The sequence below is a fragment of the Podarcis melisellensis genome, assembly GCF_964234715.1.
Source record: "Podarcis melisellensis genome assembly, chromosome: 14".
Taxonomy (NCBI): Eukaryota; Metazoa; Chordata; class Lepidosauria; order Squamata; family Lacertidae; genus Podarcis; species Podarcis melisellensis.
Genome location: NC_138546.1, coordinates 18,874,654 through 18,896,770, shown reverse-complemented (window position 1 = coordinate 18,896,770; position 22,117 = coordinate 18,874,654). Strand labels below are relative to the sequence as shown.

Below are 22,117 nucleotides of genomic sequence, written 5' to 3'. Positions count from 1 at the left end.
AAAGTTGGCTTGAGGGTGTGCATATTTGCTAACTTGTTCTTTTGGAGAGTGTATCAGTACAGTGGAACCTCGAGTTGCAAACATGATCCGTGTGGGAGGCACATTTGCAACCTGCAGCACCACCTCTGCACACGCGCACGACGCGATTCAGCGCTTCTGTGTATGCGCAAAGTGCGGTTATGGTGTTTCTGCACGTGCGTGAGCACCAAAATCCGGAAGTAACCGTTACGGTACTTCCGGGTTTGGCGCATCCGTAACTCGAAAACGCACAACCCACAGCGTTTGCAACCTGAGGTATGACTAGTAAATTTAGCCCTTTGAATTTCAGAAGCATACTAAGTCACTGGCTGAATACCAGGTGAGGGGGTGTCCCTTTTTACATGGTTGATTGCAGAAAAGTTGGCAGTTATGCATGGATTTTCTGGCTGATGGAGCAGCAGCATCAAGAAGTTTGGAAAGAAAAGAGGCTACTGAAAGCAACAGACTTCTTGATGACGCTGCTCATTCAACAACCACTGCTGCATACTCTCTTGCCCATTCTAGAATATTCAGTAATTTTTCAAAATATAATCATCAAAAGAGAGTGGGAGCCCAGTTCCAGTGGAGGACAGCCCTGCTTTTGTAAGAATGGCTGTTGGACCAGGCTTTGTATAGATAGCACTGGCTGTGGCAGTCCAAGTCCTCTTGGCAACTGAAATGGTCCTGGTTTGTCACTGTTGTGGAATCTCACTCTGCTTAAAATCAAAAGGGATTGCAAGCTGCTGTAGAAGATGGCTAGAAAACATCTCACTGAGAGGTCTTTTAATCTGTGCACTAAATGGACACTGGTTGGTTGGTTGGTTGGTTTGGCCTTTTACTTAAAATGTGGTGGAGATGGGAGGTTTAATGTAGGAGGGTAGTAGAGTTATTGTTGTCACCGGATTCCAAAGACGGTGATGCTATAAAATGCTTCCTAGATTATGATGAGGCTGTGGCAACTCCCTCTACACCTTCAGGTGGTTGTTGTAAAATAATTTATACCCACCTTTCAATCCCTACAGATGTCTTTCAAGGTGATAGCTCAATGGGTAGAACGTATGACTCTTAATCTCAGGGTCGTGAGTTCAACCCCTACACTGGGGAGAAACTTCCTACAGTGCAGGTGGTTGAACTAGAAGGCCCTTAGGGTCCCTTCCAACTCTACAATTCTGTGACACCAGTCATCCCATCCACACACAATGTTTAGAGGTTGCAGAGCAATATTGGATGACTCTTGGTCGCTCTTTGTTTATATTCAAGAGATCCAGTATCATATACATGCATTTTACATGGTATGCAAATACATGGTGGTTCCAGGGGTAGGAGATGAAAATGATTGTTCCTGATCATAGGTTTGGAAGGAATGGGAAGGTTCTGCTATCATTCAGGGTAATCTCTCTACCGCCCTATCCAAAGCAGCCTCTACAGTCCAGCCCCCCACGTATATGTAATATACAAAATACTTATATACACACAAACTGAAGGAATTTACCGCAGAGCGGATAGAACCAGATGGCACAGGCTTGAGAAGACAAGCAAGGGCATCTTTACCATCAACTTGACACATGTTTGCTCAAAAGTAATTTCCATCAAGTTCACTTCATTTTAGGTAACTACTGTATGTGTAGGATTGTAACCATCAAAATCCAGCATTTGTTTAGCAAAAGATAAGGAGCCTATTATGTGACTGGGTGGCTATTTTGTTACTCTTGCAACTCTTACACCAAAGGGATTTAATACTTAATAAGGGTTGCCAATGTGTGGACTTGGCCCAGCTGAAGATTGATGGTAGAGTTGTAAGAACTACCATATAAAAAGAATAGTGGCTTAGAATAGCCAAGGTTGATAATATGAACATGATAATGTTTTGGTCCGTGGAAAAACCTAAAAATCTTAGCCAGATCATTTATTAAAATAGAAAGCAAAAAATGGTGGTTCTTAGAAGACATGCAGTGAAAATTGGCCAAGATTCCAAAACCAGTAAAGATTTTGTCTTTTGTTCCTTCTCCCTCAGCAGTAGATCTAGATTAGAGTGTAATGTGCTTTTGGCACAGTTCTTCATTCCAGAAATTGGGACCCATTAAGAAGAAACTAGGTTAGAGGTGAAGGGTGGGTTCTGTTTGAGTCAAGGAAAGGGATATATATATATATATATATATATATATATATATATATATATATATATATATATAATAACAAGAGGTTAATAATGGTAAAAGAGCAAGCTGAGATGCACTGTGTTCTCAGTACATTTCTACATGACAATAATGGCAGAGGGAAATAAGATAAGATGAGGGAGTCCTTCTTGGAAATAAATGTCATCCTGGCTTGTGAAATTTACTGGATAGCATGTATTGAATCATTGTCATGTGCATTGATTATGTTACGTTCACGATGTTAAACACACCTAATAGGGTGTAAGTCTTAGTGAACCTGGGGGTGGGGTGGGGACTTGCTTCCAAGTTTACAATAGGATCTTGCTGCATGGATTATTGCTTGATTGCTTTGAGTCACCTTGAAGCTGCTAAAGGTCCTTGCTTATTTTGGTTAATTTGCTTTTATTGGATTTATTGTCCATTCCACCCAACCCAAGTTCCTAGATATAACAGAAATTAAATCAAATCAATAAATTAACCCATTTTAAAAAAATACTGTACATTACCAGAATTCGAATTATCTCGGGTCTCATTTAACACTACCCATTAAAAGCTGGCCCCAATAAATTATTACTTGCCCAACTTTCACCAAATACTATAAGCTCAGACCTTGGGAAAGAGAACATTTTTTATTGTAGAGTCAACACTTCTCTGTCCTCTGTGTATAGAATACAGATGGACCCTTCCTCACCATTCATTCCTTTCCTTTTTGCACATGAGAGATGACACTCTCCTAACCAGCGCAGCCATTTGCTCCTAGCGCAAACCCCTTTCTTCCACTGAGAGTTTTTCATATGCCATTTTGCAAGCACGTTCCACTACTTGATTTTGGAAGTTGTATTCCTTTGTAAGAGCAACATTTTCCAAAGAGTGATTGGGGGATGTGGAAGAGGAAAATATGCTCCATTATATTTGTTACATATTCATTTAGCTTCTATTCAAATATCCTGCGCACAGAGTTTTGGGATTCTGTCTGTAAACTTTGTTCTTATTCAATCTCCTCCTTGCTTCACAGGATCTGACAATCCCTGAATCGAGCACAGTGAAGAGAATGATGACTGGCACCATGGCTGGCTTTAAATGGCCACCGAGTGTAAGCGAGGTGATTTAATTCTTTGTCTTTTCCTCAGTGGAAAAAATTCTAGCATTTCTGCTGTTGTACGAAGCACAGAGGGGTGGATCACAGTAATCCTCTACTTTGCATACATCAGAGTTTCTTAATGGAAGGCTTGGTTCCCCGTATTTTGTGCAAGAGACCCTTTCCTTCCTTGCTCTTCCATTTCCAGTCCTCTCTGTGCATGACTTGCATCATGCCCCTTTTCCAGTTTCAAATACTCGCCTCTTGTATTACTTCATCTCCTCTCTCTTACTGTCCCTATTCCTGTACCCATCTCTGCGTTGCCCTGGTTACTGCCTGTTTCATATGGGCGAAGGGAAACAAGAGGAGGAGCCATTGGGCTCGCTCTAACATAACACTAAACCATGGTTTAGCATGAACTGAAACAAACCTGAATAAAGCCTTGGACTCACCATCAGCCAAGAGAAGGATTTCTGCAGCATTTGCTTCCATTGAAACCTGGCTTATTATGTGCAAACCAGGCGTTGTGGTTTAAAGATGTTTTGGTCAGCTTCTGAGTAAACCAACTACTAACCATGGATTATGAAGCTGGCTTGCTCAATTTAACCAAAGCTTGTTTTAAACCACAGTTATATTGTGATGACAAGTTAGATTTCAAATCTATAGAAGGCCTCCTGGTTGCATGGGAGAAGATGATTTGCTCTTGCTCATTCCAGCACATGTACATAGTACCAAACCATAGTTTACGGTTGCATACAAACCAGCCCACTGTAGAAGAGGCGTTACTTTTCCATGCATTGGTGCTCTAAGTTGGGTCACCTGGTGCCATGGTGATGTCAGGTGATTGACAGTTGTGTAGCCCTGTTTACCTATCAAAATGGTCTGGGTGTGTGTGTGTGAGGAGCTTGGGATCTGGTCATTCCTCATTGCTGACAACCCATTCTGCAGTCTTTCAGTCTTAAGATGACAATAGTAGTCTTCATCTAATAGCCTAGTTTAATTAGTCTAATAGCTATGCCTTAGCTTCTTAAAACATTTTAAAATTAAATGTATATAAATAATAAAAATATTTTTATATAAGTCATTTCTTAGGATAGCTCTTTAAAATGGTTTAAATCACATACCATGAACAGTGCATTTACTTGTATTTAAAGGTCTCAGATTACTATTGCACGAGGCATGCCAGGCCTGAGAAGCAAGCTATAAGCATGTTCTTATATATGTTTACTCAAAAGTAAGGCCCATCAATTTCAGTAAGGCTCATTCCCTGTTTACTTACTTGTAAAGTGTTCTTTGAGAAACTCACTTCGGAAATACACAAAAAAAGCTGTTACGTTATGAACATAGTGGCAGAAATGCAAAAATATAACTTGTGAACATGAACAGATATGTTCCTGTCTTTCATCACCAGGTGGTAATCATAAGTAGCTTCCATCTTTTGGGGGTTTGGGAAATGGGAATGAGGCCCACAAAGTGAAGCAATGCAGAGCAAGACTTCACTCTTCTCCTCCCTAGAAACACTAGCATGCTCAACTTCAAATTTCCTATTCTCTCCCACCCCTTAGACTCCAATGTTATGTAGTTATAGTAAAGAATGACCCCTCACACTACCAGGCAAAATTCCTGCAGCACAGAAGTCATGCAGGTCTGTCCTAGAAAGAAAGGAGGAAAGAATCCAAAGGCAAACACACATCATGTTCAGAATTTGCTTTTTGCATAGCTCAGTATGTTCATTGCTGCCTCTTTGATCTTTGAAATGCAATACTCATAAGCTAGGAGGTAAGGGTAGAAGCTTAGCAGCACAGGTGATTGTCTGGGGCTCCAGGGCTACCACTTTACAGCCCTCTGGCAGCAGTGAGGAGGCAGCCAGCAGGACTTCCTATAAAGAATACAGCAGTTGGCAAAGTTGGTAGGGCAGGGTTAGTCAATGTGGTGCCCTCCACTGTTGCTGAACTCCCAGCAACAGCCAGCATAACCACTGGTGAGGGATGAAGGGTGTTATAGTCTAGCAATGCCTTGAGGGGCGGGCACCACATGGCTACTCCTGTACTAGGTCCAATAGCAGAGAGGGGATAGAACTCATGGAATTGTTGGCTGATAGACGTCTTGTTACGTGATTCTCCCTGCAATTTCCCCATCCCTCCTACCCTTCATTGCTCAGTTCTGAGGCCCAAACTGCACAAAAAATTAAATACATCTTTGCATTTGGCTTGCAGGGTTTTTTAATACAAATTTCCTTCCAAACCAAATTTTGTATATTTATCACAATTATTTGTTTGCTTGTTTATTTATTATTAGTCAGATTTGTATACCGGCCTTCATCCGAAGATCACAGGGTGGTTCACAACATAAAAACACAAAATGTGAACCCAAAATATATAATAAAACAAAAACAAACCAGTAATCTCCCGCCTGCAAACACATTTAAACAGCCATAGAATGTTAAGCAGCCAAAGACGTGGTTATAGAGAAACATTTTTGCCTGGCGTCAGCAGATAGGTAATGAAGGCATTCCACAAAATGGGAGCCACCATAGGAAAGGCCCATTTTTTGTGTTTCCACCCTGTGGTCCTTTCGTGGAGGAAGCACACAAAGAAGGGCCTCAGAGGATGATCTCTATATCTGGGCTGGTTCATATGGAAAGAGGCAGTGATGACGAACATCAAAACCTATTACACTGTTAATGCAATACCAATTGAATCTTGTCTTTCTCTTTGTTGTGTGACCATTGGTAGAAAATATAAGGAGGGGTAAGGATGATTAGATAACCAGTCAACACCAATTATTAGTTGAAGAGTTGATAGTGGCTGGTGCCAAGAGGCAGAAGATAAAAAAAGTAGTCAAAGTAGTTTCTGAGATATCACCTTAGGTTTGGTTTTTGGAGTTGGCAAACGTGTCCCTCACTGTTTAATATTTATCAGAAACATTTCACTTAAATTGATGATTTCCATCTAACATGAAATGAACATGCTCTTAGAATGGGTAGTATTTAACTGATTTATTTAAAGGAGTAATAAACCGCTCTTCAGGCAAAAAAAAAAGGCTTCCTAAGTGACTTATTTAAAAAAAAAAGATTTGAGAGCACAGACCTGTAGCAGAATTTTAAGCATGTTTACTCAAAAGTAAATTGCTTGCTGCTTAATAGTGTGCTTAGGATTGCAACTTAGAAACCAATACATTCAGATGAGTCCTGTTTTAAAAGGAAAGTGCTTTTATGGGATATATCACAAGCTTAAATATATCCCAATGAGACATTTTCAAGCAGCCTCCCATAATGTTGCCATGGGTGGCTTTCACTGAAGAGGCTATTGTGTGTATTATGTCCTGGAAATTACTTTCCTTCTCCTGCCAATTCTTTCTGAGCTGAACTCCCCAGCCTGCCTCTCCTGGACTCTCTTAATTCCCACCTCTATTACCAAGCATAATGATAACTTCTTGACACACATCCTGTATTAGGTACAGAGATAAAAACAAGACTCTTGCTAGTCTGTGGCAGACATCAAGGAGTCTCCTCAGAATTGAGAAAGTGACGACCCATTAAAATGTGTGTGGAGGCTTTTCAGACTTGAAGTTTGGTTGCCTTGGTTTCTAAGTTTGCCTCTTTGCAATTGCAGCCTGTGAAAGATGGCGACCCTCATTTCCATCACTTCCTGCTTAGCCAGACAGAGAAGGTGAGCAATAGGTTTGGCTGATGAGTTCATTGCTTGTGGCACTTCAGGAGTCGAAGTCTTTCATTAGGTTTCATTAGTTTTGCCTTGGCATTCATAAGTGAAAATGCCTTTAAAGCTGAGCCGTGACATCCTCAGATTTCCTTGAGGAACAGCAGTTTTTTACTTGTACATATGGGACAGGTATGATTTTAAAAGTTCCTGGGGCAGGTCACCAGAAGTTGCACATAAGGCAGCTATAGGGAGATAACAGTCATTTATTTCACCCCACATGCATTTCATAAAGATTCCTCCATCCTAAGGGAGCATGGTTGGGGAGTAGGAAATAGGATGTTGCCTTATACTGAGCCAGGTCATTGATCCATCTAGCTCAGTATCACCCTAAGCCTAGACTCTCCACTGACTGGCAGCTGCTCTCCCATGCTGGTGATTGAAACTGGGTCCTTCTGTATGCAACGCAAGTGCTCTACCCACTGACCTGCAGCTGTTCTCCTGCAATAATTATTTACTTGGGGTGTTTTTTTTGTTTTTGTTTTTTGTTTTTTTTTTTTGCCAGATCTCTCTAAGCTTGGTTCTTCACCTATGAGTTCACAGTGTTATCTGGAATTGCCCTGGAGGGAAGGTGTTGAGCATAACTCATACAGAAAGTAGGGTGGGGTGTCTCTGGCTTGATCATAATTAATTGTCTATTCATGCTGAGTATATAGGTCTACTTGCCCTGCAAGACAGCAAAATGAGTTTCCCCCAAAATTTGCTATTTTCCTTTTCCTCTCTATGCAGCCGGCTGTTTGCTACCAAGCCATCACAAAGAAGCTGAAGGTGTGTGAAGAGGTATAGCAGACTTCCTTTTTTACTTGCCTGCATTAAAGTTTTGAGACTGCCTGTTTCTGTAAAGTAAAATTATCTTTTATGGCTGTGTTTTTTCTACCCCTTAGGAAACAGGGTCCACGTCTATCCAGGCAGCTGACAGCACAGCTATCAATGGCAGCATCACTCCCACAGACAAGAAGTAAGAACCTCCTTTTCTTTCATTTCTCTCTGATTCTGAAGGCTGCCGTGCCTGCCTGTTGGTTTAAGGAGCAATTTGCAATATAACACATATGATACATATATGTAAACAGTTATAACAATTGCATATATAAAACATTTTTAAAAACCATAGTTATATGTGTTACAGCAGTTGAAAATAAGATCACATATGGAAAACTAATTCAGATTCAAAGCAGATACCAGTTGGGATAAATATTTTAGGATGCTTGTTAAAAGAGGAATGGCTGAGTGAGTTTGTGTTTTTATAAAAGTATTTCTGTGTTACCATATTATAAAATATAAGGGTGATGTACAACAAAACATAAAACACCATTAAAAACAATACAGAGAACCACTAAAGTAACTGGCTAGTCTAAACATTAGAAATTTAAATAGCTGCAAAGGCCTTCCAGGATTTTTTTTAAAAAAGGCATGATCAAACTATGAGAAACAAAATTAGTAAGACTTCCTGGATATCGTAATGAGCCTGCCTGCTGATCCGATGAATGCATTTTGAAAAATGAAAGTTGCTTTTATCACAACTCTAGGGTCGTTGCATGAATGTGCTGGGAGTTGCCCAGTCTATATGCGGGTGAAAGCATTGTCCTGCAAGGCAGGTCAGGTGGCCTAATCTGTTTAACCACCAACCCCAAACCACCAGACACATGGGTAGAGGCGGAAGCATTGTACCTTCCAAGAACTGCACTCTGTGACACTTGTGTCCTCTGGCACTTCCTGTGCTTCCCCCTCTCTAGAGTGACAGGAGCTACAGTTGCACTTCCTGCCTCGCTCTCGGAAGCAATTTCCCTCCTGCTCCGATGCAGAACAGGCTGTGGCCTGTTTGTCGCTGGAGCTGTCTTGGAATGTCCGTTTTTCAGGCTTGCTGAAGGGAAACTTAATATATAACAATGAAAGTATTCAGGTAAACCCTTTCCCCTTAGCAATTCGGAAGCAGACAATGCGTCCCTCTGGGTTGGGCTCTGTTAGTGTAAAAATGTCTTAGCAGTGGCTTGCCGCAAGCCTCTCATGGTGGTTTAGTTAAGCATTGCAAGTGCTGCGAGCTGTGAACTGAACAGCAGACATACAGGAAGCTAAAATGTGTTAGCTTTATTAAGATCAGTTTTGAAACGCCTTTGTTAATTGAGGAAGGAAACAATCACTTGTACTCTTTGTAAGTTTCCAAGGGTAATTTGTCTTTGTTCCATTCTGGTATCCCTTGTTCTTGCCACTGCCTCTTTATAGTTTACTTAAAGTGCATGCAGGGCCCTCTCAACCAAAATTCTTCCAATACCCCCTCCCCTTTTTACTAATTTGGATAAGGAATGTTGCATGTTAGCAGTGGCTTTTCCTAAGCATGAAACCAGAGTGGCTGCTAACATGTGAACTGTAGCTTAAACAAACACTTAATGCTCTTTAAGTGGCATGGCAGAAAGATTTACAAAAACATAAGTGACTTTTGATCTGTGAGTTGTGCACCAGGATACAAAATGCTGTGTTGAGGCTTCTGAGGCAAACTAGCTAAGAGAAGGAGTTGCCCAGTCATTGCTGAACTGTACTCAAATTTAGACCTTGCACATGCAGACCCAAGACATTTTTCACTGCACCGTCCTAGTCTGTTTTGTGCTATCAATGAGTATGACTTTGTGCACCCAGTTCTTTGCCCTTCTAGGATGAGGTTCTCTTATCTTCCTGAGCAGAAAGTAATGTCTCTTAAGTCCAGACTGCTTGATTAGGCATGCTGTATAGAGCAGATTTTCGATGTCTGTCAGCCATTGGCTCTTTGCTAGGGATATAAATGTGATCCTTTTGGTGTTCCTGCTCCTGAGAACATTGGTGCTCACTCAATAAATCATCTGTTACTATGAATTACGCACTTTGCTGCCTGCCTCTGTATATCTGTTTCCATGAAGCTTGAACCCCACAAAGCCTCAAAGAGCCTCTGCGTCTATATCTCCAACCTCACATTAAGCCCTTATGCAAATTTCCAACACTACAAACTTCCTTCTCTCCTCCCCAGGATAGGGTTCCTTGGCCTTGGCCTGATGGGGAGTGGCATCGTGTCCAACTTACTAAAAATGGGTCACACTGTCACGGTCTGGAATCGGACTGCTGAAAAGGTGAGTTCATTCTTTGGGAAGTATGAGACGATATCATACATGATCTTAGTCACCTAGTCTAAGCTTATGCATCTGCAGAGAAACTTCATTATGAAGCTGTGGCAACTTTCAGCTTGGCTGACCTTAAACCATCATCCCAAATGTGAACAGTGGGGTTTCACTGAGCTTGAAAGTATAGTAATGAGAAGAAGCCAATTAGACAAAAAGTATGCCTTTCTGTCAGTCACGTCTGAGACATGCATTTCTGAGCTCCAGTACTGCTGTGACAAAGTCAGCTTAAATTATCACACCAGAACATAGTAGCCATGGTAACATTTTCCTTCCCTCTGCTTCATGTTCTCTCCTCTCATTTTGTGCTATTTTTGTGGCTAGTAGCAGAAGCTCTGCCTTCTGATCTCTGGAACAGCTGTGCCCACATCATTCTTGTATCAAGTTTTTGGAGATGGATTTATTTATTTGAAACATTGGTTTACCCTGCCCTTCAGCCAAAAAGGCTCCTGGAATAGCTTGTATATGAGATCAGTAACATACAAGCCAGTCCTTTCAGGCTTGCAACCTAACAGATACAACACAAGAGGGAAGAGGAAGAGAAGCCGACTCAGGCATCAGTTCGTAGTGAACACATAAGTAGCTTTTGAATGGGAAGATTTGAATGAGAGGAGGCCAGTGGCAGCCTGTCTCAGCAGAGTCAATGGAGTGGACCCTGAAGCCCCTCTGCTACAGCCAGCTGGAATTGCTAGTCTATAGATTGCTTGAGCACAGTGGAGTGAGAGACAGTGTGCATGTCTAATTCTTAAAAACAGTGATCAAACTCACAATGGTGTCCCCCCCTTATTCTGGGGTAAAAGCAATCAAGAGACTTGGTTTTGGAGCTACCATCTAGCAGCCTGTGACAGCAGGGGAATGGCCCAAATGTTCAGTGCCCACACAGAGATGATAAAAGCTAATGCCAGGACCCATCCCCACCTACTGCCACCAGTAGAAAGTAGCAGGTTGTCTTCTGTCATTCAGGACAGGTGAGGTTTTCTATTCCCCACCAGCCCGCATGGGCTGTGTTTTGGAACTGGGCTCTAGCTGTTGCTACCTGTTTGGCTATTAGAAGGTAGCCTGCTATCATTGGCCTCTTGAGCTGTGTGCCTGATAAGTTGCTATGGAACCCCTGGGGTCTTTGGAATGCTCCTTGAAATGCACTGCCTAAAGTAAGAGGATAGCTAACCACTCTAGAAAGCAAAGAAGAGAACCTGACATCACTGAACATGATCTCCACACCCCAGAAAACAAGGTTCTTCTAAATAGCCTAGCCCTGTTTCATTTTGTTCATGTGAATGTGGTCCAGGATGCAATCTTCAGTTCACCATGGGCACATCAGGGTCCCTGGTAGAGCGAAGCCAGCTTTGACCTTTATTATTCAGTGGTTTCCATTTCTTACATTTGGGTCTGTGACTTTTGCAGTGTGATTTGTTCATCCAGGAGGGGGCAAGGTTGGGAAGAACCCCCGCTGAAGTGGTCTCCACCTGTGACATCACTTTTGCCTGCGTATCTGATCCAAAGGCAGCCAAGGATGTAAGGATTGTCTCTTTTTCTTGCACGTTCTCACCTTTCTCTCAGTGCTGTACACAGCGCTGACTTTCTATGACCAAAAACTCTTCCAAAACATACTGACTCCTGATGAATGAATCCCTCCATTGATTGCAGTCATGAATCTCTGCAGCTCTTTAATTCTAAGCCAAGAAAGTGCAGAAATCATATTCCTCATTGTAATGGATGCCCCAAAGTTTGTCTGGTACAGTAATTCCCAAACTGCATCAGGGCATGCTGAGTGTACTGCAAGAGAGGCTGAAGTGTGCCTTGAAAAAATTAGTAAACTGGAGGCGTCCTCCATTCTGTGTTCCTTATAGCAGTGAGGGCCCGTGCAACATTGATTAACCTTCCTCACTTTTTACTTAGCATACATATAAGGACATGCTAGAATTAGACTATTTGAATTGTATCAGAATATTCAATTGGAATAAGTGTGTGCTAGGATTCCCTTATGCAATTGCTAATGGATGCAGGAAAAGCCCAGAAGCATCACTGTTGTCTTGCCTTGACTGGGAAGGGGGAAATAGGAGGTAGTGGTAGTTTCAAAGAGGAAGCCTGGCTTCTGTTCTGAGAACAGAAATTGTGAGAATTAAGAGTGAAGTGTGCCTCCCTGTTTTAAATGATGGGTGGAAACTGATCAGAGTATCAAAACATGGCTCTAGTATGTAGAGCAAGGTCAGCCTGTCTTTTCAGCTGTATGCTGATATTTTCTGTCCAAATGCTTAATCTCCTTCTAAAGGCTTTTCTGTCAAATGACTGGAATAGTTCACAGTAGGTTTGGGCAGAGCTGGTTACTTTTGCTTTTTGTTTTCTTCATTTTGTGTGGTTGCTGGTGTAGTGTATGTTTATAATTTTCATGATCCTCTTTGAAGGCTGTAGTCTAAAGGCAATATATAAAACAAATAAAGGACTGTGTGTGCTGTGGGATAGGATAACCACAGTCAGCCACAGAAGCAAATTGTATCACTTCACAGTTTAAAATGTTTTAGATAACTTTATTGTGACTTTTCCATAACCGCAGCAACCCTGTGAGAGGTTGCTATTGTTCCCATTTTACAGCTGAGGAACAGAAGCTGAGAGTGACTTGGATGAGACCATCAAGAGGTGGAGCTTGAACCTCGGTCTCAAAGGCTGAGGTCCTGGAGTTTGATTAGTGTGTGCTTTCCCAGTAGCACACTCCTAAAACCCGAGACTACTAATAGAGGGCGGAATAAAGAGGACTGTGCTTGTGCTGCAAGTTTTGTAGCTCTTATGTGGTTGTAAGAGTAGCCTTGAAAAACTGTTATCTGTGCTTAGCAAAATCTCAGAAAAGCAGCAGAGAATCCTCTGGCACAGTTAAGTATATATTTTTATTTATTAAGTGATTTTGCTCCAGGGTCCTACCTAAGCTCATGTTATCCCTACAACTCAACCAATGTAAAATACACAAAAATAATTGTGTGGCTGAGTGTACATGAAGTAGAGTAACACAAAATGTGTGATCTGCTCCTCCTAATAGGACCTAAGAAGCTACCATTGTGCCAGGTCAGACCAAGTCCATCTAGCCCCAGGAGTTAGGCAACACTTCATCTGCTACCTTTTTTAAAAAGGATTTCCCCTCCCCATATCATTTAAAATGGCCAGTTGTCATAACCAGCACCCAATTCAGAGCCCTACAATGTCAACACATCAATCAAATCTTACCCCTGCTGTTTTATATATATGTAACTGCAAGGCTGTGAAGTTAATAGAATGGGAGGTTTCATCCTTGAGTAAGAAGTTGGGCTGCATGAATTTTGGATTCCTTTTGAGTTTCCGTTTTATACAGGTGCTGCAGTATAGCACTGCAGATGTGTGCGCATGCTCGGCTGACCCTGTGAGAAACTAGTCTTATTTCTGTGTGGTCCAGTTCCTCCCCTCTGCCTGGAACTGCAAATAGTAACACATCCTAATGAAGCTACAACCAGACATCCCTTATCCAAGATAGAGAGAAAATGTAGCCCAAGGCAGTAATGCCATCATCTTCCTGATCCTTTGTTAGAGCTTCCTTAAAACTATCCTCTGTCTAAAGTGAATAGCAGCATCCTACAAGGTAAATAATGTTGAGGCCACTCAAGTCATGGGGGCACTTTCAGCAAGCCCTTGTGCAGAGATGGTTAGCAGGAGGCCCTTTAGCATTGGCATAGGTGGGTTTCCTTTGCAGACATCCTATTGCTTTGGCGCTCTTCTATTCCCACAGCTGGTGCTTGGTCCTAGTGGAGTGCTCCAGGGTATACGTCCAGGAAAGTGCTACGTGGACATGTCCACCGTGGATGCAGACACTGTTACAGAACTGGCTCAGGTAAGCATTGCAAACTGAGTGCCTGGTAATAGGGTTAGCTCTCCTTCAGGATGGTGTTCATTCACTCTTTTTCCGCTACATGCAAATTCTGCCTTAAAAGAGCCAGGCAATTTGCAAGCTTACTAAAAATTGAGACCTGTAACCAGGGATTCGGATTTTTGATTCAAATGATTTTTGGAAGTCTGCCTCATCTCCCTGTACCACGTTCTCTCCATGTCAAAGTTGCTTTGCCCATTTACTTCTTGCAAACTGTATGCCCTTTTGCACACACATGCACCTGCCTACTGTCCTTATGATCTCTGAACTTTTTCTTCGATCTAAAGAGATGGTAGCCAGTGTGGTGCCCTCCAGATACTGTTGGAGTCCACAAACAACTGTAGGGCACCAAGTTGGCTGCCCCTAAATTGATGTGACCTTTCAGTTCCCTCAAAAGTAGCTGCGCTGTCAATAGTCTCCTGCTGACACACTCAACATGAGCCAATATATGGGGTGTTTTCAACATCAGTATCACCACAGCAGGTTAACCCAATGGCTAGAGGGAGTTCATGGGTGCTCCTGTCATTAATAGGTATTTGGGGTTTCCTGTGTTTCCTGATGGTTTTCAAGGTGTAGCTTTCCTCTTTGACCTCTTGGTTGGTTCCGTATGTGTGTGCCCCATTTAATTGGGACATTTCTTCTCATTTCTTCCAGGTGATCGTATCCAGGGGTGGTCGCTTCCTGGAGGCACCAGTTTCAGGGAACCAACAACTCTCTAATGATGGCATGCTGGTGATACTAGCCGCCGGTGACAGGGGCTTATATGAAGACTGCAGTAGTTGTTTCCAAGCAATGGGGAAAACCTCTTTTTTTCTAGGTAATACCTTCCATCCCAGTGCTGAAAAGAATCATAGTAGGCTGATCATAGGCAGAATATAGTTTAAGCCCACTGAATTCAGTTGGCTTTAGTGTGCCTCGATTTGTATAGTAAGGATGGGCAATCTGTGGTCCTCCACACTGTTGTTCAACTAAAATTCCCAGCAGCTCCAGGCCAGCTGATTGCCAGTAATCAGGAGTTGATCTGGAGGGCACTGTGTTGCCCACCCTTGCTATCAGTATCTCCATTCTGAGAGGTGGAATAGGAAGGTGAGTCTCCCCTCAGCATGCTTAGGCAAGAGAACATAAAACTGTGTGGTCAAAAAAATAGTTTTTGAATCCAGAGTCTGTCTGAAGCAGTGATACAGGCAACCCCTGATTTGCAGGCTTGTGTAAGGAGTCACATGCACAACTGCGGAGCACACATAAGCCCAGTATGCTCCCACCCCCTGTTATGCCCCCTTTTCTGGCCGCTTCCAGGTTGCTGTCATGCACGCATTCATATTAGGGATTCAGTCCACCCACCCGAAACAAGATGTGGTTGCTTTCACTGGGTGTCTTTCAGAACGGCTTAGATGTCAGTGGGCATGGTGCAGGTTCTTGGTTTTTTCCTTATATAGAGCTGTCCAACAGTGTGTGCCTCTCTCACAGGGGAAGTGGGCAATGCTGCCAAGATGATGCTCATTGTGAACATGGTCCAAGGAAGCTTCATGGCCACAATAGCAGAAGGACTAACTCTGGCTCAAGTGACTGGTCAGTCGCAGCAGACTCTTCTGGATATCCTCAACCAGGGACAGCTCGCCAGCATCTTCTTGGACCAGAAGTGCCAAAGTAAAGTTCTCTCCCATCTTTTCTTCTTAACCAAAAAGCTGGTTTAAGTGTCACCAAACAGTTGCATAGTGGGGTTCAAAGAGTGGGGGAAAGGATATAAGCATTGCTTCTGGGATTCACTATTCCATTAGTGTAGTGTAGGATGGATTTGCTGCAGATTCATACTCCCACATCCAAGCCAAAGATTTTATCCACTGAACATTGCATGCTACTTCATCTGTCTTCACAGCCAGGCTTTTAAAAATATGGGGTGATATAGGAAGTCCGTGGTTGGTGGAGGGTCACAGTTTAGCAGTGTTAATGAAAGGAGGGTTAGGAAAGGTATCTGCCTTGAAGATCCCTTTTAGAGTAGCAATCTGACTCTACTTGACGTCGTTAAGCAGGATCAGTTTGATCCTGGCACTGGTGAAATCTGCAAGGGAAGAGAGAAAGCAAGTCAGCAGCTGGGAAAGTGGAATGTGAAATGTACCTGGGGTTTTGTTTCTTTTCTTTTTTTTCCAGACATCCTGCAAGGAAATTTTAAACCAGATTTCTACCTGAAATACATCCAGAAGGATCTCAGATTAGCCATTGCACTAGGCGATTCTGTTAACCACCCAACTCCCATGGCAGCTGCAGCCAATGAGGTATGTGTGCTGCCCAGGTCTCTCTTGCTCCAGTTCCATCTTCAGGAGAGCTCCTGATACCCCTTTTTGTAAAGGTCAGGGGAGTTGCCACTTTAGTCCTGCATGGCCAAGCCTTCTTGGGTGCCTTGGCCACGCGGCCCCCAGTCTTCCAACTTTGGAGGTATGGCTCACTGGCAAAGGACTCCCACCCTCCTCCTTAGCTTCAAGGTTTGGAAATAGGCTGGACCACCCACCATGCTCGCCAGAGGGACGCATCACACTTGCTTAGATAAGTGATGGCTGGGAAAAAGAGGTGGATGGGAAACGACCATTTTTTTCACCTATTTTTAATGGGCCTTCACATCTGCATGCTTCACATCAACCCTGGTCGTTTCTCTTGATAATTCCATACACACTCCTTTTTTCAAAAGACAGCAGGCACTTATAGGGAGGTGATCTTGATGGTGCCCCTTGATTATGACACTCTTTCCTTGATTTGCCAAGTCCTCTGGGGTTCAGCCATTTTTTTTAAAGCATTGTAAAACATTTTTGTTTGCATTGGGTTCTCATGGTTAAAATTAAACCTGTAGAACATTTGTTGTTCAACTCCCATCATCCCTGGCCATGCTTGGCAGGCCTGAAGTCTAACAACATCTGGAAGGCCACAGGTTGCCCATCCTGGTTTAGAGTTTGGTGATTTAATACTGCTTATGGCTGTTGAAAGTTTATATTTTAATGCAATATTTTGGCTCTTTTACATGACACAATATCGTCTTTCCTATGGGGGGGAAGCTTTGTTGGGGCTAATTATGGCCAGCAGGCTTTTCCTCATAGTGAGCTACACATAGGTGCTGGCTGTGGCCCCAATTCCCCAACTCACATAGCGTTCCTTGAAGGGAAGTGTTTATAGATATTGCTGAGGCAGTTCTGTATTCTAGTGGGAAACCAATAGAATGATGAGAATACTTGCTTTCTGAAAGGACTGCTCTCTTATTGCCTTTCTCTTTCTTCAGGTCTACAAACGAGCAAAAGCATTGGACCAATCTGACAATGACATGTCTGCTGTGTACAGGGCCTACATCCACTAGGCTACCCCATTCTTGTTAATACCATGATTATTAATTATGATGATGATGATGAATACTGGGTTTTAACTCTGGACCAGTCCATCTCTGTCTCTCTGTCTCTCTCTCTCTTTCTTCCCCCCACCTCTCCTCAATTGTTTTTCCTTTTTTAAAATACAAAAACTCTCCTGGGATCTGCCACAAGGGCAGATTCTACAGCAAGCCTTCCTGTGCCAGCAGCAGCAAGAGTAGGAGGGAAAGGGCTTGGATCATTGCCTTCTTGACAACAAATTACACCACATGCTCAGAGTCACAGAATGGAATTGGCTGCAGGTCATCTCAGAAACCCTGAGGCGACTCTTGCCAGGAAGTCTGCTGCTTGGTTTCTTCTGGTGTTCACTTTTGTACCAGTGTCCTCAAGAGGTTGTTTGTTTGTTTTGAACTGCTGTTTCACTTATTTGCTCTGGGTAATGTGTTCATTGTCCTCTCTTATGCACTAGGGACAATTGAAAGAAGGCTGTCTCCACCTGCCTGTGAACCTGGGTGGCTCAATCTCAGGCCCTCTAGATGCTGATGCACTACAGCTTCCACAAGCAAGATCAGTGGCCCAGTCATGATGGGAGTTGTCGTTCGGCAACATCTGGAGGGCCAGAGATTTCCCACACCTGGTCTAGACCCTGGGAACCTGGCTCCTGTTTTTTTCCCTAGGAGGGAAGCAGTCACAATCAAGAAGGCGACAGGGCTAAAATTAGCATTGTAGTTTCGGATATTCCCCACCTCAGTATCTCAGTGGAATTAGTTACGAGAACCAAAACAGGCTCCATCCATGGCCCTTCCCATTCAGACAGCTTAGTTTTTAGTGTACACAGGATCCAGCATATGCCTGTGGCACTTGGATATGCCAAATGAATTTAGAACAGCCTTTGGCTTTCCAAGCATTGTTGAACTCCAAATCCAAGGCACTCTTGGAACAAAGGGATTTTTGTCCCCCGGCATCTGGAGGGCACAGAATCCCCATTGTTGATTTCAAAAAGACTCCAGTTCCCAAAAGGTTAATCCAGTCTTGAATATTGCTGTAAAACCCTATTGCTTTTTATAATTCAGAAAATGAACTGGTATGTGTTTTAATGAGCAAAGGTAGAAACTTTGGTGTCTTCCTTTGGTTTTATGTCCTGAGAGCATGCACAGTGTGCACACACCCGATCTTCTGTGGCTGTTAGTGTTGGCAAAGATTCTTCTCATGTTGCCAGAGAGCCATAGGGCTCCTGCTGTTGAGGCCATTTACCATGCTGGGTCTCACTGGAAGTCAAGTAGGGTTCCAGAGAATTCAAATAAATCTATTTGAATCAACCAGAGCTGCCATTGAGGGAGGGTGAGCTTTTGAGCCCAACAGAACTTGACCACATGCTTCCATGTGGCTGGTGTCAAATGAACAGTCCTGAGTTCTCTCTGGCAGCTCCTGAACTTTCAAAATGGAATGCAAGGATATACAAAGTGGGTGCCGTACAAATAGCAGAGAAAATGCCCCTATGTCTTAAGTATATCAACTCAATGTTAGTCTTGGAAGAGAATCCCGTGTTCACACTTGGAAAGCAGCAGGATGGACACCCCTTGCTGTTCACACATCAGATTTCACATTTTCCATGGGTGTCCTGCAGCTGTAGAGCCCTAATATGCACAGACCCAGTCTGCACAGTAATCCGTACTTACATTTTGTAGTGAATATACTACATGGACCAGGACGTTACCTTGATCAGGACCTTCACATTTGTAGATCCAGTACAAAAACGAAAGCCACACTCCTCTAGTTGCTTGTTACTTCTGTGGCATTTTAGCATTCGGCCTGGGAAAGGAAACAGAACCAGTTAAGTGTTCCTCTGGAGCAGCCTTCCTCAAACTGATGCCTTCCTGGTGTTTTGCACTACAGCTCCCATCAGCTCCAGCCATCATGATGGGAATTAGTCAAAATCTTCTGAAGAGTACCAGGTTGAGGAAGCCTACTCTCCCTAGGGTCTTCCATTCCTGTTTGTGTGATCTCTGGCCATAGATAGCCATCAGAGACTGCTGCTATGCCCCGTGCTGAAATTTTATCTTGATGAGCAGTGGAAATGAGCACACAACAGTTGTGTTATGGATTCCCTGTTGGATCCTGCTAGGACAGCTTAGGATCTTGCAGAAAGAGCAGTTTAATTTTGGAGGACATACTTTGCAGTCTTCACATAGCATGATTTATAAATGATAGAAGTAGTTGCAAGGATCTTAAGGTACTATCCCAAAGAGGTCCAGGGTGTGTGTGGGGGGGATTTCTTAATCTTGTGATAAAGGCAGTCTTCAGAAAACTTTTAAAAGGTGTAAACAGAAACAGCAGATTTCAGTACACTTTATTTTGCCTTGGAGCAAAAAAATCCAAACTAGGCTGGGTGTGGGAGTAACAGAAAACAGTAACCCCTTGTATTGAAGGTCTATCTTGTGGCTTCTTTGGCAAGGAGAATAAAGATCTGCTAGCGGGTGTGGTTCTTCCTGCAGGACTCTACAGTTACTGATAAACCAAGAACAGCCGAGAACACTCTCAGATAGAAGCCAAGGGTGGGCCGAGCACTCTGCAGTCTCAAAGGCCACTTCAGAAGAATAGTCGCCTTCATTTCTTGCAGCAAAATGGGAGCGAGTTGTGGTGCCTTAAAGCTTTTATTGTGGCATAAACTTTCACGGGTCAGAAGTGTGCTATGGCCCACAGGTTTTATGCCACAATATATTTTTGGTGGGGTTTTTTAAGGGGCCGCAAGACTCGCTGTTTCATTCTGTTCAGTTTCTCACCTTCATGAGCCAATTTCTCCAAAATCCTTTTTTTGTGGGTCCCTTCAGATTCCAGCTGTTGATGTTGCAGGAGGGGAAGCTTGGATTACAAGACTGTGTGATTGAACTGGCTTGGTCATTGTTGTCTTAATATTGTTGACAATACTGTAAAGTTACTTTTTAATGGGGATTTCTGTTTTAGCAATTGCTTTTTATTTCGGATCCTTCCTTTTTAAAGAGAAAAAAAAATGTGACACTTGTGGAAAGCTTGTAAGAAAAAGCAGTTTTCTTTTAATTCCCTCTCCTTCAATGACCGATCTATAGTTAATTAAGGTTGTGAATTTTTTTTTAATTTTTTTGCCTTGTTTTTAATTAACGTTTGTCATTCAGAATAGGATGTGTGGTGATGATTAAATGGCAAAAACAGAAGAAATGATTTTTTTTCTTGTGCAATTAACAAAGCTACTGGCAAAAGGAAATAAAACCTTTCTTGGTAACACAATGTTACTTGTCTGTTTCTAAACTCTCCCCACCAATATTCTCTTTTCTCTCCCTGCACCAGCCATTAAATCAAAAGAAACACGTTAAGCCTAATATTCCCCTTACTTTTGATTCATAGAGCACAATGTTATGTTTTTCCTGTATTGAAACTGAAGATACACTTCACACTTTTATACACTCAGATCCCACAATGACAGGCAGTTTTTCTTCCTGTCTGCTTGCAAAACAACCCAGTTAAAGTTGTTTCTATTGTCCTACTCTTTTTTTTCCCTCTGTCAGCTCTAGAACTGCTGTGTTTTCTGAATAATGTTAAGAGTATCTGCTTTGCATGCCGAAAGTCCCAGGTTCAATCCCTGAAATCTCCAAGTAGTACTGGGGAGAGACACTCTGTGTGAAACCCTGGAGAGCCTCTGCCAGTTAGAATATTCAGAACTAGGCTTGAAGGACTTAAAAGAGTAATCTAGCCGTGTCATTCAACAGTGACAGACAACAGCTTTGCTCTAGACATGGCAGGTGCTCTTGTTCAAAGGAAGCTGCCTTATATTGAGTGAGATCACCAGACCATCTAACCACAATACTGTCTGCACTGACTAGTGGTGGCTGTCTGGCGTTTCAAGTGAGATTCCCTCCCAGCCCTACCTGGAGATTGAACCTGAGACCTGCATGCAAAGCTGATACTATACTCTGAGCTATGACCCTTCCCCTTCTGTTTCTAGCTGCAGGCTGCTTGCTACCTTGGGGGGTTCTTAAGCCAAAAGAGTTCAGGAGAACATGAAATTTTGGTGTTTTACTGGGTTCTACGATGGATATCCCTAGGTCAGAAGGGTTCCTTTCTGATATAAATGACCACCTAGAACTGCCTGTTTATATGTGATTTTACATCTTATTTTGTCTAGAGTTTTATAATTTTGTAATTGGTATCTTTGTCTTGATACTGGTTATTGACCATAATAAAATGACTTGGCTAGTTGATCCTAATGAGAAGAATTGCCTGCCTTTGGCTTTTGGGATTGTTGATGTGTATGTCTGTTTGGCTACACAATGATTTTTGTGTGCTGCGGCAAAGTAGGAAGCAAGAATTTCCTGTTCTCCCTCTTTTAAGACATTGTTACCCAAACAGGTTGGATAAGTTTTGAACTGGATAGAGAACAGCTTTAGCACAAAGTTTTGTTTTGTGTAAATATTTAAATATGGGGGTTCTGTTTAGGCATACAACTTGTTTATCTTTAGTATTAAACATCAACTTGTTTAATACTACACTTCAAGAATGAGAGTATCCCTTTCCCTGAAAAACTCAAAAGAGAAGTCTTTGGAAGCGAATTTCTGCTATACACTATAGAAAAATAACTTCACAGTATGAGAAATCATGTCACTAAACATAACTTTCTTTTTCAAATAGCATTGGGAATGAAAGTTGCTTGCTGTTGTGGTTAGGTTATATGGAGATCTTTGATGCAGGTACCTTCTCAACCATAAAACTAATTTGGGTAACATTGGCCCCAGT

The 22,117-nt window shown here is 42.5% G+C and overlaps 1 protein-coding gene across 17 annotated transcripts in view; it reads left to right on the top strand.

Annotated features, from left to right (window-relative positions):
* GLYR1 (glyoxylate reductase 1 homolog) overlaps positions 1-18,090 on the top strand; it is a 38,049-nt gene extending 19,959 nt beyond the window's left edge. For 2 of the 17 annotated variants that reach the window (XM_081888223.1, XM_081888229.1), the window contains 11 exons: positions 3,190-3,267; positions 6,867-6,923; positions 7,701-7,751; positions 7,856-7,929; positions 9,967-10,066; positions 11,519-11,629; positions 13,866-13,967; positions 14,658-14,820; positions 15,471-15,650; positions 16,152-16,276; positions 17,269-18,090. In XM_081888223.1, the coding sequence (XP_081744349.1) occupies positions 3,190-3,267; positions 6,867-6,923; positions 7,701-7,751; positions 7,856-7,929; positions 9,967-10,066; positions 11,519-11,629; positions 13,866-13,967; positions 14,658-14,820; positions 15,471-15,650; positions 16,152-16,276; positions 17,269-17,343 (1,116 nt within the window). In that variant the 3' untranslated portion in view covers positions 17,344-18,090. Of the gene's footprint in view, positions 1-3,189; positions 3,277-6,866; positions 6,924-7,700; positions 7,752-7,855; positions 7,930-9,966; positions 10,067-11,518; positions 11,632-13,865; positions 13,968-14,657; positions 14,821-15,470; positions 15,651-16,151; positions 16,277-17,268 lie in introns of all 17 variants that reach the window. The other 15 variants (XM_081888224.1, XM_081888231.1, XM_081888222.1 and 12 more) reach the window with 10 other exon arrangements.
* Positions 18,091-22,117: the final 4,027 nt, after the last annotated feature.